Source organism: Oncorhynchus keta, chromosome 34, assembly GCF_023373465.1.
Source record: "Oncorhynchus keta strain PuntledgeMale-10-30-2019 chromosome 34, Oket_V2, whole genome shotgun sequence".
NCBI lineage: Eukaryota > Metazoa > Chordata > Actinopteri > Salmoniformes > Salmonidae > Oncorhynchus > Oncorhynchus keta.
In genome coordinates, this window is record NC_068454.1 from 52,745,219 (window position 1) to 52,762,607 (window position 17,389).

Here is a 17,389-nt window from a genome sequence, read left to right on the forward strand (position 1 = left end):
TTAAGTATTTTGTTGTAGTGGGGACAGTAACATTAGTCATTTCTTTAAATTATACTTGGAAGATAAAAAACGTTTTATTTTTATGTTCAGCCCACATAATACAATAGAAAGTATGCATTGAGGTGTTTGTAATATAATACGTTGCAAAAACGAATGTAGACATTAATAAATGCATTTCTATGGCTTCCAAAATTTACAATAATGTATATCAGTCAGTGTGAATATAAATAATTGGTGCCAACCCAGTGCCGCCTGCATCCGTGCGCTCTGCTTTTCCCAAAAGGTTCGGTTCATAGTAGTTCTGAAACCGTATTAATTGATCAGTTTATGATCGCTTCCTACCGATTCACTTTTTCTTTAAATTATATTTATATATTCAATAAGAAGACTTATACATCAAAAATGCTTACTGCACAGCTATTCTGCAAGAAGAGCGCGCACTCCAGCGGCTTCGTAGTCTAGCGCTCATGTCACTGGAGGTAGACTAGTGTCCTGGACAAATTGTAGACATGTTCATCCTGTTCAAACCTGGTCTGCTCAATTTATGCTGCTTAAGTATGTGACTGAAAACCATCCCATGACTGTTCTATAGCCTACATCGACCCATTATCAATAGTTTGGGCATAGAATTAACAGCTCTTAAATGCAATTTGTTAGAAGCCAGTGGGGCATGTGACTAGAATAACATTTGTGTCATGAGGAAAAATAATTAGATTTTGATGAACAGACACATTGTGACTCTACTTGAAGAAAACATCTTGCTCAATAGTAAATCAGAGACCTGAGATGTCAACCATGGTGATGAACACTTCTACCATAACAGATGGCATTGTAATGACAAGCCTCGAAAGCTTAAACAGTTCACACAATTCAGAGAGACTCATTATGCTTGAACTCACAGAACAATCATGGCCTGGCTGAAAGAAAACATCATGTACTTGTATCAAGCACTGAACTATAACTTTCAATAGCTTTGTTTTTTTTTTAGGTCCATTGCCTTTCCTTTCAGAGATCAGAAGATCTGTGCTGCAGCTGACCAATCTCTCTTCCATGGTCAAGTCAGTTGTACCAGCGTCTGGCCTTAGCTTGGGCAACTATCACGGTGGGGTCTTCGGGGTCGTCCTCGTCGGGGTTCGGTTCCTCCTCGAGTTTGACCGCGTGCAGGGCGTAGTTGATGCTGGTGCTCTCTGTCCAGCTCCAGGCCCATGACAGAGGGTTATACAGCATCCCTCGGATAGACTCCACATGGAAACCATCTGGGACAGAGTAGAGAGAGAGGAATTGGTCAGACAGAGAAAGAGAGGGATAGGGAAAGAATGGGTGAGAAAGAGAGGATGAGAAATAAGAGAATGGGACAATTGAAAAGACAGAAAGCGAGCAAATGGATTAGAGAAAGAGTGCGAGAGAGAGGGTCTCACACACACACACACACACACACACACACACACAACCACGTATTGGAAAGTGAGAACAAAAGAATGAGCAAAACAAAGACACCAGTTTGCCTTCAAAAAGAGGCACCAGCACAATAGTAAAAGACCAAAAGGGACAGTAGAAAGAGCGAAGAAGAGCAGCATGTGAAGGAAGAGCAGGCAGACTCACTGGACTCCAGCAGGCGCTCCAGCTCCACGGGGGTGACAAACTTATCCCAGTCATGGGTTCCGCTGGGCACGATGCGTAGCACCTCCTCTGCTGCCACGATGGCCAGGGCGTACGACAGCTGGGTCTTGTTGATGGTGGTGATGAAGAGAGAGCCTCCTGGCTGCACACAGTAGGGAGACCGTTACAACCCAGGGTTGTGTTCATTAGGCACCAAACCAGGAGACTTCCTGGACTGGTACAATAAGAAATGCTAATTTTCCTTTTCTTTTTTTGAATTTTTACCCCCCTTTTTCTCCCCAATTTCATATCCAATTATTAGTAGCCTGGGCGCGAACCCAGTCTCAGGTGGCACACCTAGCACTCCGATGCAGTGCCCTAGACCACTGCGCCACCTGGGAGGCCCTCATTTTCCTTTTCTGTTGCAAAAATGTTTTTTGTTGTTGTGTACAGTAATGAATGTGACCCAACAGATGTGTGTTGCTTCGGATGGCTCTATTGTTGTCAATTGAGTGGCAGCGACACAAGTTTGACAGAGAAGAATTCAATAGAAAAAAACACTGGAAGATCAGGTAAAGGGGACCGTCAATAGTACAAATCACTCACACCACAGAAAACACGGATAACTCAATGAAGTGACTGTTCTCTCCGAAAAACAGTCACACGGCCACATCACACGCGAGTCACATGACCCACCTTGAGCACCTGGTTGCAGCAGAGTGTGAAGGTTTCCAGGTCAGCCAGATGTTCCACCACCTCAGAGGCCACCACCGCATCAAACTGACCCGCTCCCTTCCCCCCCTTCTCAGAGAGCTCCTCCAGAGTGATGGCACGGTAGCGCACATTGCCACGCAGGTCTGGATCATGCCAAGCATGTACCTCCGCTGTCCCAATACTGTCTGCCACCGGGTCAATGCCTAGCACATCTGCCCCCAGTCTACCCAAGGGCTGAGAGGTTGGGAGAGAGGGAGGGTAGAGGAAGTGAGTTTATACATACAGTGCCTTCAGAAACTTTTCACAAATTTTGTTACAAGGTGGGATTAAAATTGATTTCATTGTCACACAGTGCCCCGTTAAGTGGAATGAAAATGATACTTCCCATAAACATTTTTAAATTGTAACACACAAATATATCTTGATTAAATAAGTATTAAAACCCCGAGTCAATACATGTTAGAATCACCTTTGGCAGAGATTACAGCTGTGAGTGGTTTTGTGTAAGTCTTTAGGAGATTTGCATACCGGGATTGGGCAAATATTTGCCCATTCTTTTTTAAATGATTCAAGCTCTGTCAAGTTGGTTGTTGATTATTGCTAGATAGCGATTTTCATGTCTTGCCTTTGATTTTCAAGCTGATTTAAGTCAAAACTGTAACTAGGCCACTCAGGAAAATTCAATGTCATCTTGGTAAGCAACTCCAGTGTATATTTTGCCTTGTGTTTTAAGTTATGGTCCTGCTGAAAGGTACATGTGTCTCCCAGTGTCTGGTGGAAAGCAGACTGAACCAGGATTTTCCGCTGCAATTTTGCCTGTTCTTAGGTCTATTCCATTTCTTTTCATCCTGAATAACTCCCTACCACTGAGGAAGTACAGTTCCCGCTCAGCCCAGTCAAAACTGTTCGCTGCTCTGGCCCCCCAATGGTGGAACAAACTCCCCCACGACGCCAGGACAGCGGAGTCAATCACCACCTTCCGGAGACACCTGAAACCCCACCTCTTTAAGGAATACCTAGGATAGGATAAAGTAATCCTTCTCACCCCCCCCCCCCTTAAAAGATTTAGATGCACTATTGTAAAGTGGCTGTTCCACTGGATGTCATAAGGTGAATGCACCAATTTGTAAGTCGCTCTGGATAAGAGCGTCTGCTAAATGACTTAAATGTAATGTAAATGTATTCTTCGCCAATGACAAGCATACCCATAACACGATGCAGCCACCACCATGCTTGAAAATATGAAGAGTGGTACTCAGTGATGTTTGCCCCAAACATAATACTTTGTATTCTGAACAAAAAGTTAATTTCTTTGCCACTTCTGCTACTCCTCTTCCTCACTCTTTTTTTGCAGTATTTTAATATGTTCTTAACTGACTTGCCTGGTTAAATAAAGGTAAAATTAAATTAGTGCAAACAGGATGCAATATTTTTATTCTGTACAGGCTTCCTTCTTTTCACTCCGTCATTGAGGTTAGTAGTGTGGAGTAACTACAATGTTGTTGAGCCATCCTCAGTTTTCACCTATCACAGCCATTAAAATCATTGGCCTCATGGTGAAATCCCTGAGAAGTTTTCTTCCTCTCTGGCAACTGAGTTAGGAAGGACACCTGCATCTTTGTAGTGACTGGGTGTATTGATACACCATCCAAAGTGTAATTAATAACTTCACCATGCTCAAAGAGATATTCAGTGTCTGCTTTTTAAATTTTTATTTTACACCCATCTACCAATGGGTGCTCTTCTTTGCGAGTTATTGGTTATCCTCCCTGGTCTCTGTGGTTGAATCTGTGCTTGACATTCACGTCTCGACTGAGGGACCTTACAGATAATTGTGTGTGTGGGGTACAGAGGATGGGGTAGTCAGTTAAAAATCATGTTAAACACTATTATTGCGCACAGAGAGAGTCAGAGACTTATGTGACTTGTTATGCACATTTTTACTCCTGTACTTATTTAATTGCCATAAAAGACGTTTCAACTTTACATTTTTAATACATTTGTAAAAAATGAAAACTAAATTCATGATGGGGTATTGTGTGTAGATCAGTGACACAATCTCAATTGAATCCATTTTTAAAATTCAAGCTGTGCACAACAACATTTTTGAAAAAGTCAAAGGATGTGAATACTTTCTGAAGGCACTAATTGGATTCCAGAGTAAAATGATGAATACTTGGCCCTTAAAAGAACACTGTCCGTCTATAGAGCGACGTGATAGAATGAAGCCACGGCAGAGAGAGCGAAAGTGAGTTCATGCATATGGATTCTACAATAGAATTACGAACGCCTGACCCTTGAAAGAACACTGACAGTCTATTTAGTGAGTGAAGTGCTGGAAGGAAGGTAGAGGGGGAGGGAGAGGTGGCCGGTGGGGATTGGGAGGAATTTCGATAGAGAATTTGAGGAGAGTTGATGAAAGTCCCAGAGACGCAGCGCCCCCTTCTGGCTAAATGTGTGTATGGCATTGGCACGTGTGTTTACAGCGTAGTGCTGCCTGCTCACCCGCAGCAATCGCCATCCTTCAACAGCTGATCTCTTCTGAAGGGAATTTCCCTAACGACACGATTCTCTGAGACAGACTCATACAGCCTAAAGTCTAACAGACTGTGTGTGTGTGTGTGTGTGTGTGTGTGTGTGTGTGTGTGTGTGTGTGTGTGTGTGTGTGTGTGTGTGTGTGTGTGTGTGTTTCGCTCTGTCTGTATGTGTCTGTGATAGAGAGCTATATCAGACCTGAAGTTGTCTCCTCAAATCAAACCAAACTGCTGGTGTGTGTTCACTTCAACTAAGAGCAAGGAAACAAATGCAATCCTTTGTAGATGTGAAGTTATCAAACAAACACAAACAACAAACGACCAACTGTCCTTTCCACCAAACCCTGACCAGTCAAATTGAAAATAAATGTGAATTTAGTTGACATTTAAACATATTATTAGCAACTGGTAGAGCAAGTAGAGCAAGGAAAAGGCTTGCATCACAAGCACAATTGTACTGTACAGGCTACATTCAAAGTGAAGCTAAATCTGATTTGATAGCTTGCAATTCATACAATTGGAATTTCCAAGCAGAAGTATGGGGATAGGAGTCTGTCCACAGCAGCATCAGACTGCATATCTATCTCGTTCTTACACGCACAAAAAAGACAGACACACATTTTACCTCAGTGAGCAGCCCACCGCCACAGCCTACGTCCAGTATTCTGAGCCCCGCCAGGGGTTTCCCCGGCTGCCGCCCGCCATGTGCGTTCAACAGATTATCCCTGAAATAGAGGTCACACTATGAAAACACACAACCACTCTGTCCACCCCATCCCCAGAGCCATACAGTGCATTCAGAAAGTATTCATACCCCTTGACTTTTTCCACATTTTGTTACGTTACAGGTTTCTGAACTTGATTAAATTGTTACTCAAACTACACAAAATAACCCATAATGGCAAAGCAAAAACAGATCACATTTACATAAGTATTCAGACCCTTTACTCAGTACTTTGTTGAAGCACCTTTGGCAACGATTACAGCCTCAAGTCTTGTTGGGTATGACGCTGCAAGCTTGGCACACCTGTATTTGGGGAGTTTCTCCCATTAATCTCTGCTGTACAGTCATTTTCAGGTCTCTCCAGATGTTTGATCGGTTTCAAGTCAAAGCTCTTGTGGGCCACTCAAGGACATTCAGAGACTTGTCCCGAAGCCACTCCTGCGTTGTCTTGGCTGTGTGCTTAGGGTCGTTGTCCTGTTGGAAGGTGAACCTTCGCCCAGTCTGAGGTCCTGAGCTGGTTTTCATCAAGGATCTCTCTGTACTTTGCTCTGTTAATCTTTCCCTTGATCCTGACTAGGCTCCCAGTCCCTGTCGCTGAAAAACATCCCCACAGAATGATGCTTCCACCATGCCTCACCATAGGGACAGTGCCAGGTTTCATCCAGACCTGACCCTTGGCATTCAGACCAAAGAGTTCAAATCTTGGTTTTACTGAGGAGTGGCTTCCGTCTGGCCACTCTACCATAAAGGCCTGATTGGTGGAGTGCTGCAGAGATGGTTGTCCTTCTGGAAGGTTCTACCATCTCCATAGAGGAACTCTGGAGCTCTGTCAGAGTGACCAGTGGTCACAGAAGGCCAGCATCCTGGAGTCGCCTCTTCACTGTTAGCGTTGAGACTCGTGTTTTGCGGGTACTATTTAATGAAGCTGCCAGCTGAGGACTTGTGAGGCATCTGTTTCTCAAACTAGACACTAATGTACTTGTCCTCTGGCTCAGTTGTGCACCGGGGCCTCCCACTCCTATTTCTATTCTGGTTAGAGCCAGTTTGCACTGTTCTGTGAAGGGAGCAGTACACAGCGTTGTACAAGACTTTAAATAAAATAATAAGTTACAATGCTAACTGTGGCTGCAGTGCATGGGCTTTCTAAACCTAGTTACAAATAACATCTTCCATTGACTAGATATCTCCTAACATTTGCTACACACAGAGCGAGGTTCTATGATTGTAGCTAATTGCCGCTTTGAATGATTTAGAATTGGCCAACAACAAGCTACATGGGCCACTCTCCACTCTTGTGAAAAGCAAGAGCATTAGCATAATTTAACAAATGTCTCTCTCTCTACTACAGCAGTTGTGTTCAGATCTGTATGGGCTCTCCCGGACAAGTCAGTGCAAATTACACTTAACAATAGACCCGTAATAATAATATCAGAGCCGGCATTATTTTGAATTATGAATCCAGACCAGAGTATTCGGGTACTGGTGGATCCGTGAAGATTTGCAACTGGCTCCGACATAGATTCTACATCTGAAGTAGCCCCAAGTCACTGGATGATGGTGGCATCTTTAATAATATGCAATGGCATGAGTAATGGGGGTGAATAAACTATAGGCATACACACATACGCACCGTATGAAAGGCACCCTGAGGTCGTTCATTGAGTGAAGGGCTGCGAATTCTCCCTGCTCGTTCCACCACTTGGTGGCGAGAAGCCGGAACCTCTTCACCTCATTTGGGTCCACAGTGGTCTTGGAGGCGTGGCGAATCCTAAAAACGCAAAACAATGGTCATCGGGTACTCGAATAGTGACATGGATTATACATTGAAGACGTCCAAGGTCGTCTCTATTGCAGTCACACAGCGTAGAGCTCACAATGGCTGGGTCATATATTCGTTAGTGCACACACCGGACGCAACAGCAGGATACATTGACAAAGGAGGCAGTGAGGGCGCACTATTTTGGGGGGCTCATGCATTGGAATTATATTGAATTCTGCTTATATCACGCTATACTCAATGAAACATGAAGTTAGAACGCTGAGACAGAGACCGTTGAGTGTTTCTGAAGGGACAGATAGGGTAGACTACAGATTTTGCACCAGTCTCCTCTGCACTGTAGCAGCACAATAGTCAGTGCCCTACACACTTAACAAGGCTATTTTGGTCATGAATCTAGGCTACAAGATAGAGAAATTCACCCATTACAAACAGCCCATGTGATTGTCTTACCAAAATAATGCAAATTAAATGCTGAAAGAAGTGACAGGTAGCGCAGCGGAGATTTCGCCCCTCTATCAGCACCATGGGAAGCGCCCTACACGCTACAGAAAGACAGCCCAAAACCTACATTGTTTGTTACCTTTTCAGAAGTTGCAGCCTCGGCATCTTGAGTAATCGATCATTCCATTCTCCCCGAAATCTTTCCCATCAAAATGCCAGTTGGATTAGTTGAACAGTCCTAGCGCTTCTTCCGTGCTGACTGAACGCATTTGTGACAGTGGATGTAGCTGTGGACACTCCACTCATGAGCCCTATGATTTCATTTGGAATATTGCGTGACGTGTGCGGCATTGTGGGTTTATGGTGCTAAAACACCGTGCTAAGTTCCTTGTCTTTTTGTAGAGTATATTCAATCATAGACAGAAAACGCATTTTCCCTTTTGCTTGATGCGTGCCTAGCAAATCAAATCTAATTTGATTTTGTCACATGTTTAGCAGATGTTATTGCGGGTGCAGCGAAATGCTTGTGTTTCTAGCTCCGACAGTGCAGTCATAACAATGTCACAACCATATACTCATCTAAAGTAAAGGAATGGAATTAAGAATATATAAATATTTGGGCGAGCAGTGTCAGATCCTTTGGTACTATCAATAGCATGCTTCCAGTCAGAACACCCAGCTTGGGTGAAGGCCTTGTCTGCGTTAGCATTGGACCCAACATAGTACCTTCGACACAGGAAACAAAATGCCTCATCTGCAGTAAACGAGTATTCCAGCAACTCTCTTCCTATGAACCAGTTGCTATTAAATTAATGTTTTTGGACAGAAACCCTGCAGCTAGGGTAGGATTCTAAGATAACCTGGGCTGGCTACTCTGTTCCAAGATCGTCAGGAACAGTCGGCGGTGGAGGGGCTGTGAAGCCGTTATCCTGGTGGAGCTTGTGGAAGGGTGGGTAAGATCTGCATGCACAGCTAGCTGGAGCTCGACAGCATCATCGCTACTAGGCTTGGCAGCGGCCTCGATGGTTGACGCTGCCGCTCATCGCTATCCTTCTCCTTTTGGCTTGTTTGGGTACTTTGGCAAAGCCAATTTCTGATATCCAACGTGGCAGATCAGTTGGTTTGAGCTGGCCAAATAGGCAAAGGCTAATAAAACAACCTTTTAACAGCTAGCTAAGAGGCTAACTAAACTCTATAGTAGTGGAGCGTGAGACAGAGTTGAGTGAAGCAGCTTCAATGGTAAACTTGACCCCGCCCTTTCAAATAAAAAATTACAGGTGGAGGCGTATCACGTTATTCACTTAGCCTACTACAGATGAGAAGTGCTTTTTATGGAAACCTATGGGGGGTGATAAGAGACATATATAAGCCAATGCAACCGTACTACTGTGTGGCTGTTGCCTAGCATTGAACGTCTGACTGACATGACTAATGTCTGCGTGACGCCTGAGTTGCGTGTTAATGAAAGTCATAATGTGTATAGTTTATATTGATATGAATTAAATCTCAACCATAAATGTTAGAAACTTACACTTTTTCTGTGCAAGCAGACATTCCGACCGTAAACACCTTGATCTATAGTGTAGCTTACGGCTTGTGTATTTCCTGTTATTGCTAATGGCCTAGAAAAGATTGTCCAATCTATAGGTAATCTGTCTTTCCTTCATCGCCTCATGGCATGGTATGTCATCTTATCTCGCTGTATACAGATCTAAATGTTGTTAGCCAATCCGACTGTTGTTAACAGTTCCCAGTAGCCTACATCAGACAACCAATAAGAGTTGTGTCCATGGCTTTCAGTCGAATAGAGGAGTTCATAGCAGCTATCCTTGGGATGTCCCTACCTCGATCAAGTATAAATGTATGAAATAGTTACATTTAGTGTTAGTTTAGGGTTCAGGGTAAGGACGTCCCAAGGAATCCGGATAGCAGTGACCATTCATAGAGAGACTGGCATGGTATTTGAGAGCTAGGCGGCAACACAGACAAGTGGCAGAAGAGATTTGAGTGCTTCCTTAGAGACGATGAAAAAAAAAATCCTTAATGCAACTGAGGAGTAAGTAGGTTATATTTCAATAGTGATATCATTAGGAAATATTTAGGTCTACTGTGTTAAGGCAAATTTGGTTTATTTGAAAATTATTTTACTTCCCAGGTATTTGCATTTAAATGTACGTATGTATACAATTACTGCCGCTAAGGTTTTAACCGAGTGAAAAACTGGTTGGTATTTTCCCCCATTGTAAGTAAGGTAATGGAGTTAGGCTAGGTTGCTAATGGTTTACATGAACGAGAAGGGATCAACATGGCGTGCAAACTTTCTGTACTCTTTTATTTTCTATGAACAAAGGCTCAGTTTAGTTTAGGTAATATATATATATAAATATGGGATGTCACAAATAAATGTGTTAGTGTTAACATTTGTACAAAAGTAGCATTTAACAGTTCGCTAGCTTGATGCAAACCACATTTAGCTTGGCTAAGCGCTAGTTAGCTCTAGCCTAGTTGGATTTAGTCAATGTCAGCTTACATGTTAGTGGTTAATAATGTAATGGTTGTTTGTATTGTTTCCCATAGGCATCCAGTAATTTAGAGTTTTTCGAAATTGACACTGATAGTACAGTGAGTGATATAATGTTAATGTGTAGATGTATGGTGACTCCACATTTGGATGAACGGACCAATGGGACTGACATGGGCAAGTCCCTTGACGGGTTCCAGGAATGGGGGGAGGACAATCTGAAGGTAATTATCTTTACACACAACACAGCAGTGTACAGGCCTCCAGAGTATTCACCCTATCGCCTGCTGTATCGAGGGGAACCGCAGCAGTTTACTGACATAAACAATGCAATTGTATAGAACATTATTGCATATACTGTAGTATAAAAAATGTGTGACTGACTTAGTGTTTTTCTATTGTAGTTTTTGTATAACGTACTTTGTGGTCATTGATAATCCACCTGATGGTGGAAGTTGTCGAACCAGATCAGAACGCCTTCGAAGACCACCGTCAGCACGGTCTGGAGGTTTTTGATGTGGAGGTTTTTGGCCAGGTAAAAATGATTGTCCGCTGTTCATTTATTTTCTGGCCTTCCAGGAGATATAAGATATGTATTTGTAATAGTATGAAATATAAATTGGATTTATTTATATTATCAATCAAGGTGAGACTGAACATGGATGCTCTATCCATGTATGAGGAAAAAGGAGAGCCACCGGAGAAAAATCACGGGGACCAAGTGCCTCGACATCCGGGTGAATGACTTGGCTTGGAAGAAGGACAAAAGAAACGCGAGACCTGGGAAAGCTTGGTGCTCCTAGCTGGGGTCACCATCCGTTAAGGTGAATTTAAAAATCTCTGATGATAACTATTTGCATTTGCCGCCTCGTGGTGGGCGGCGTCGCCATGCTGTCAGCAGTACCAACACTGGCCCAGGGGTTTCTCCAAATAGTCCATCTCTACCACTGGGTCACGTTAAGTAACACCCACTTCCAGTGTACGAAAGACTATCGAGAGTAAATATTAGTTCATCATAGGAGAGCTGTAGCTCCGCCCAAAGGTGATGTGGAGCAGAGCATGCTGGGCGATCTCTGAGGAGAAGGAAAGAAGTCACTAGAGAAAGTGTGCATCCTTCAGAAATGTGAGTTCATATTTCTTATCATTCATGTGTTGTGGACGCACACCTTTGTTATGCTAATCTACCGCGAGCTAGCAACTGTAAGGTTGCTAACCTTGTTGTTTCTGCCATCTCATTTCAAACATTTAGCGTTAGCATTTCAGTGTCTCGTCTTATATGCCCTGTGGTTATTTGGATGTATACTGTATACTGATTGTGGGTATTTTGTTAGCAATGAGCCCTGTGGATGGATTATACATTCAAGTTCATGCAGTTGTGTGAGGATGATGGCGCTGCTCAGTACTGCTGTGTAATTGCACTCCTCTGATCATTCATTAGTAAAGTCTCAGCCATGTTGTTAGGCTGTATTGCCCTGTGCAGCAGATAAGCTATAAATAATATGGCTACATATGGTTATGTAATTGGAGTTTTTTTTAAGCCTATAACTGCCATTAACTATTGAATTGAATTTCACCTTTTTTCAGAACCACACAAACTCTTAGTTAACTTAATTGTCAAGCCACACACTGTGCTATTACTGCTCTGTGACTCGGTGTCATTAAACAACCTGAACTGGAATCCTACCGGTCTGTCTGTCATCTGTGCCCTTACAAGCATCTGGGAGAGAACACATAATGCTAAGTAAAAACCTAACCCTAAATAATATACAGTCCACCAAGTCCTCAACTACATCCAGGTAGGTACTGTTAAAGTGTATGACTCCAGTGGTCATGACACCGCCCTGGAGTTTCTCTCACAACTCATCTCTCTCTCTTTTCCAGGGCCCATCCCTTAACCTCCCTCATCAACCCCACTGACATAAACAATTAGACATGTATCCTTTCTTTTCAGTCCGCCATTCACATTATTGCATGTCTAATCAAACATTTAAATTAAATCATTCAATAACTATTTTTACATACCCGATAATCATTTTAATCTGTGTGTTTGCTTGTTTACGTCTGTCTCCTACCCTGTTCCCTTTACTCTGCTCCTGTTCTCCTGGACCTAGGGGGTCCTGCCTAACACCTAACCACGCTCCAACTTTTCATTACATCAGCTACTGTTATTGTCATTATCTGCTAAGAAAGAGCAAGAAAACTATCATACTTGGCACATAATGTGATTAGCAGATTAGCTAAAAACACTAGCACTGCAAACACTCAGAACAAAGAGGGCAGCAGCGCCTGGACTTTATTGTATCCCTTGCTGGTATTTGTTAGTTCAACATTGTTGTATTGTAAGACATACTATCTATATATCTATATATGGGTGTACTAATGAGCTATGAGTTTTTTTTTAATCATAGAGGATGAATATTGTTTCAGTGTAGATAAGAGGTCTTTTTAAAATGAAAACATGCCAGTCAGACAAGCCAGTGTATGAATCAAATGTATTTGCATATGAATGGAATGAAAATTTGTCTGACTTTGATCTGTAAGGTAAGTAACATCGATGTGTGGGGAGGGGGCATTGAAATGATATTTTTTACCCTGATGCCTGTTAATTCATAAAAAGCACAAGATGGTAAATAACATTAATTGCAATGGTTAGCCTTTGCAAATGAATAGGAATATATTTAGCCTAATTGGTAGCAAATATGACGTGGAGGAAAGTAAGGATCCTAATCAGGCTTTTGTTTGTCAAATCCAGATTAAATAAAGGTCTTCATGTGTATCAAATCTGTAGGCGATTGTGAGCTAAATCAATGACAAACAGCTGAAATGTTCAGGCTTCATCATGATCTGTGATCAGAACAGGCTGGGGTGTTTTCAGTTATGTTTGGTTCAAGGATACGCTTAACAACGCAACTGCACTGAAATGAATAGCCTGATTCAATGGGATTCCCCTGAATAATAAAATGTTTTTATCTGTTAAGCTGTTTGGTCTATGCATAGACCCATATCGATTCTAACTTGTTGGTATTTTGCAGTAAGGCATAGCTCTAAATTGCAGAGCATTTAATAAACCAACATTTTCCTGTGATGTTGAGGCTGAGCAAGACCTATAGGCTAGTAGACTATGCAGAAATAATCGTGGAGTTAATCATTGTTATAGCCTAGATCACTTTATATAGTCTGGACCGTTGCTTTTCCTATGGCTGAGAAAACGTGGTAGCATATGCTTTTTGCTCATCTCTATAACAAGGGTTAGGCCTATATCCTCACATACCCCCTCAATTTTAACCCTGCTTTTAACCATAAGACATCTTCACAGAAATGTATAGCCTAAGGATTGAATGGTGACGGTGACTGTCTCTGTTAATCCGGTAACAGACACAATTCTGAATTGGAATTCCGAGTTGGATGACCGTTCAAAATAGCCCTATTTTAGCAACATCGACCAATTAAGCTGTACATGTCACGTGATGTGAACGGGTCGGCAGTTTGACGCTTTAGAAACAAACTTGTCTCCATTGACAGTCCATGTTAATTCATGGCAGTATTTTATAGCACTAGGAAGACGTTTGGGGACTTGGTGAGAGGTATTAGTAGCCTCTCGAGGCTTAATTCTAGCATGGATCACCCCCCATAGAAAGATTTGGCGCAAACTTGTCACTCAATCATTTGAACTTTTTTCCTATTTCTGGGCCATAAAACTAGAATGAGGGGGCACATGCATGGTGGACACACAGAAGCTCAACTAAACAGTCCATACAACACTGGGGAACATTTGGAATCATCAGATTTGCTAACGCGTACAATTATGAATACAACCCTGGGGTATAATAATTAGTGCACACAATAGCAAAACGTTTCGCAACGAAAACGAGTTGCTATTCACGTGGGCCCCTCTCCATTTGCTTTCTAGTCTAGTGATGAAAACCCATGCAGGACCCTTCTGAGATGCTCCGCAAGGCTGCAAAAAAGACTACCTGGAACGAAACCATTTTCCGTCAGCATGGAGTAAGTTAGAGAAACTGAGTCCATGTGCAATCGCCAAGACCCTCATACCACATCTGCAAACTAAAATGTAAGCGTACCATACCTCACAACCGCGAAACCATTTTGAGAGCGACGCTCAAGAAACTGCTTGTGATGTTTACGCACTGAAGTCCAGCTGACTGCAGTCCGAGCTGAAGTTGTAGTGCCATTCACCGCGCTTGTTAAACAGCGGGTACAAACGCCTAAAATGAACCGTTCAAACTTCTTTGAATACATGTGGTCTGTTTTTTTTTTTTACATGTATGCTTCTGTTCGGTATCGACAGGTCAATGTGACCGTGGTGTACTCATTATCTTACTGTTCGAGTGGAACCACTGCTGTGCACAGACAGTTCCTACGAGCTACTGGTTCCGGGCACAATCTACTCCAGTCCCAAATTATTCATGTATAAAAGCTCAATCAAGCAAACACTATGAGTTCAGTAACATATAAATGATTAAATACAACTGTAACCTAGCCTGTTGTAAAGTAAGGTGGGGGGGGAGTGATACATTTTGATGATTGGTGTTGTGTTGAACATATACACAATATATACAAAAGTATGTGGACACCCCTTCAAATGAGTGGATTCGGCTATTTCAGGCACACCCATTGCTGAACGAGCACACAGACATGCAATCTCATTTCCAACAAGTAACTTCATCAAATTTCTGCCCTGCTAGCGCTGCTCTGGTCAACTGTAAGTGTTGTTATTATCAACTAGTGATGGGTCGGTCGCGAAGGTGAACGTTGGGAACCGGCTCGAATATCAAAAGAGACGAATCTATTTATAAACATTTTTAAAAATTAAGATATGAATAATCAAAATATTAAAATTAATAGAATTAACTAATTTCAAATAACGAAAATAGTAATAAAATAATATAGGCCTAAATGCTCAAGCGCACACATTCGTTCTGACTGTCTGTTCAGGCGAACAGCTTCACATGTCGTTCCTTTCAACCAATGAACCAAAGATGCGTGCCGAGCCAACACACGGTCACACACTTAGCAGCGGAGGAGAGAGAGGAAGGACAGCTGTGAATTCAACAGCTGGAAAATGAGTCGGAAGTACAGTAGCATTTGGATGCATTTTAATCATGTAGACAATGTTAGAGCACAGTGTAGAATTTGCCAAAAAAAAATCTCATATAAAGCCGGTTCTAAGCACAACCGACACCGGTATATGTGAACTGTGCACCCAACTGTGAAGCTAGCTGTAGCGGAGCTTCGAGAAACTAGCGGGCCTGCTTGTGATAGTGGTGGAGCCAGCATCTCCGTACCCACTCAGTCACGGTAGGCCTACTCCGCGACCCACAGCAACGCAGTCTTATATGAACCAGTTTATGCCAAACGTCTATCTATGTCTGTAGCAAAACAAGGCCAAAGTGATATTGCATTGGCTAAAATGATTGTCACCGATTTCCAGCCATTTTCGTGAGTGGAGGACAGATGTTTTAGAAATTATAGCAATAGTCTAAATCCAATGTACACAATTCCAAGCAGGAAATCCTTTCAAAATCACTTATTCCACAACTGTACAAGAGCACGCAGACTTCAGTGCGGGAAAGAGTCCAACAAGTTACTGCAGTTTGCCTTACCACTGAATGCTGTACATCAAGGGTAACCACTTCTTATACATGTCACTTCATTGAAGATTTTTCGATGTCTAGCTGTCTTCTGGACTGCTTTGAGTTCAGCGACAGACACACCTCAGAGAACTTGGCAGAGGAACTGTTGAGAATGGCAAGTAGATGGAAAAGTTCTGTTGTGTTAGCTACAATGCAGCTAACATAACCAAAGCCATGAAAGCAGCTGTGGAATACTACCACGGGTGCACAGTTAGGTGCTGAAAAACTTAAGACTACACAACGCCAGATGGGGATGCCTGGGCTGAGGCCTAAACAAGACTGCACTACAAGGTGGAATTCTCATGTTTATTGAGTCAAAGGATGCCATCATCTCTACCCTGGCCATTGTCAATGCACTTGTTGATGCTCTGACCCAAGAGAAATGGGAGGTGTGCAGAGTCCTGGAACCGTTTGAGCAGGTCACTGTTGAGATCAGTGGAAAGAGGTACAGAAAGCAGCTATTACTACATTATTGAATCCATTATTATATATGTATATGACCAGTAGATGAGAATGTAGTAACAGCAGACAAAACATGAACTAATAAGTTAGTTCTCTCTTTTCAGCTATGTGACAGCTTCAAAAATGATACTCCTGTGTAAGGGTCTGCAGCGAGGAGCCCCTCCAAAGATCTGCAGATCCTCTGAGCTGGTGGAAGAACAAGGGCTCTGTCTACCCATGGCTTACTAAAGTCATGACAGGGAGACTCTGCATAGTGGCCACATCCTTTCCCTCTGAGAGGGTCTTCTCAAAAACGGGATAAACAATTACTGAGAAGAAACCACATCAGGCCCTTGAAAGTGAGGCAGCTCTCATTTCTGAATGCAAATCTCTCATAAAAGTAAAATATGGTCAGCATTGCTGTGTGCTGCTGGTTATAATATATATTTTAAATTTTACCTTTATTTAACCAGGCAAGTCAGTTAATAACATATTCTTATTTTCAATGACGGCCTGGGAACAGTGGGTTAACTGCCTGTTCAGGGGCAGAACGACAGATTTGTACCTTGTGGCAATATAGGAGAGAAAAGAGGGTCCATCTGTGACAGAACTGCACATTCAAGAGTGGCCTTTTACAGTACCCAGCACAAGGTGCACCTGTGTAATGATCATGCTGTTTAATCAGCTTCTAGATATGCAACACCTGTCAGGTGGATGAATTATCTTGGCCAAGGAGAAATGCTCACTAACAAGGATGTAAACAAATTTGTAGACAAGATGAGAGAAACTTTTATTTCAACTCATGAACTATGGGACTTAAATTTAGGTAGACGGACTCCACCTTACAGCTATAAGCAACTGGTGTGAGCTGTTGCATTTTTTATTTTGTTCAGTATGGATGAATTTGTAGTGTTCATATAGCAAAATGTTCCTCTTTGCCATTAGAATTAAACACAATTAATAATGGCATGTTATCAATTG

General features: G+C 42.4%; 2 protein-coding genes across 3 annotated transcripts in view; both read right to left on the reverse strand.

The window, feature by feature from the left end:
* The window catches only part of LOC118367267 (F-box/LRR-repeat protein 4-like), an 88,594-nt gene extending 72,627 nt beyond the window's left edge, over positions 1-15,967 (reverse strand). Inside the window, exon 1 of the mRNA XM_052494064.1 lies at positions 15,938-15,967. The gene's annotated coding sequence lies outside the window, so the exon portion shown is untranslated. The remainder of the gene's footprint in view (positions 1-15,937) is intronic.
* Positions 50-14,763, reverse strand: coq3 (coenzyme Q3 methyltransferase). Of its 2 annotated transcripts, none has more exons than XM_035750549.2 (6): positions 14,401-14,763; positions 7,202-7,339; positions 5,473-5,572; positions 2,296-2,547; positions 1,603-1,762; positions 50-1,256 (listed from the first exon to the last, which is right to left on the reverse strand). In XM_035750549.2, the coding sequence occupies exons 1-6, from the start codon at positions 14,571-14,573 to the stop codon at positions 1,060-1,062; spliced, it is 1,020 nt and encodes a 339-aa protein (XP_035606442.1). In that variant the 5' UTR covers positions 14,574-14,763; the 3' UTR covers positions 50-1,059. The 2 variants fall into 2 exon arrangements, with proteins under 2 accessions (XP_035606442.1, XP_035606443.1); XM_035750550.2 differs by lacking the exon at positions 14,401-14,763 and adding an exon at positions 7,932-9,046.
* Positions 15,968-17,389: the final 1,422 nt, after the last annotated feature.

Coding starts and splice junctions, on each gene's coding strand:
- coq3 (XM_035750549.2), bottom strand. CDS start 14,573: ATGTATTCAAAGAAGTTTGAACGGTTCATTTTAGGCGTTTGTACCCGC. Junction 5,573..7,201: donor CTCAGGGTGCCTTTCATACG/GTGCGTATGTGT, acceptor CCTCTATTTCAG/GGATAATCTGTTGAACGCAC. Junction 1,257..1,602: donor GGAGCGCCTGCTGGAGTCCA/GTGAGTCTGCCT, acceptor ACTCTGTCCCAG/ATGGTTTCCATGTGGAGTCT.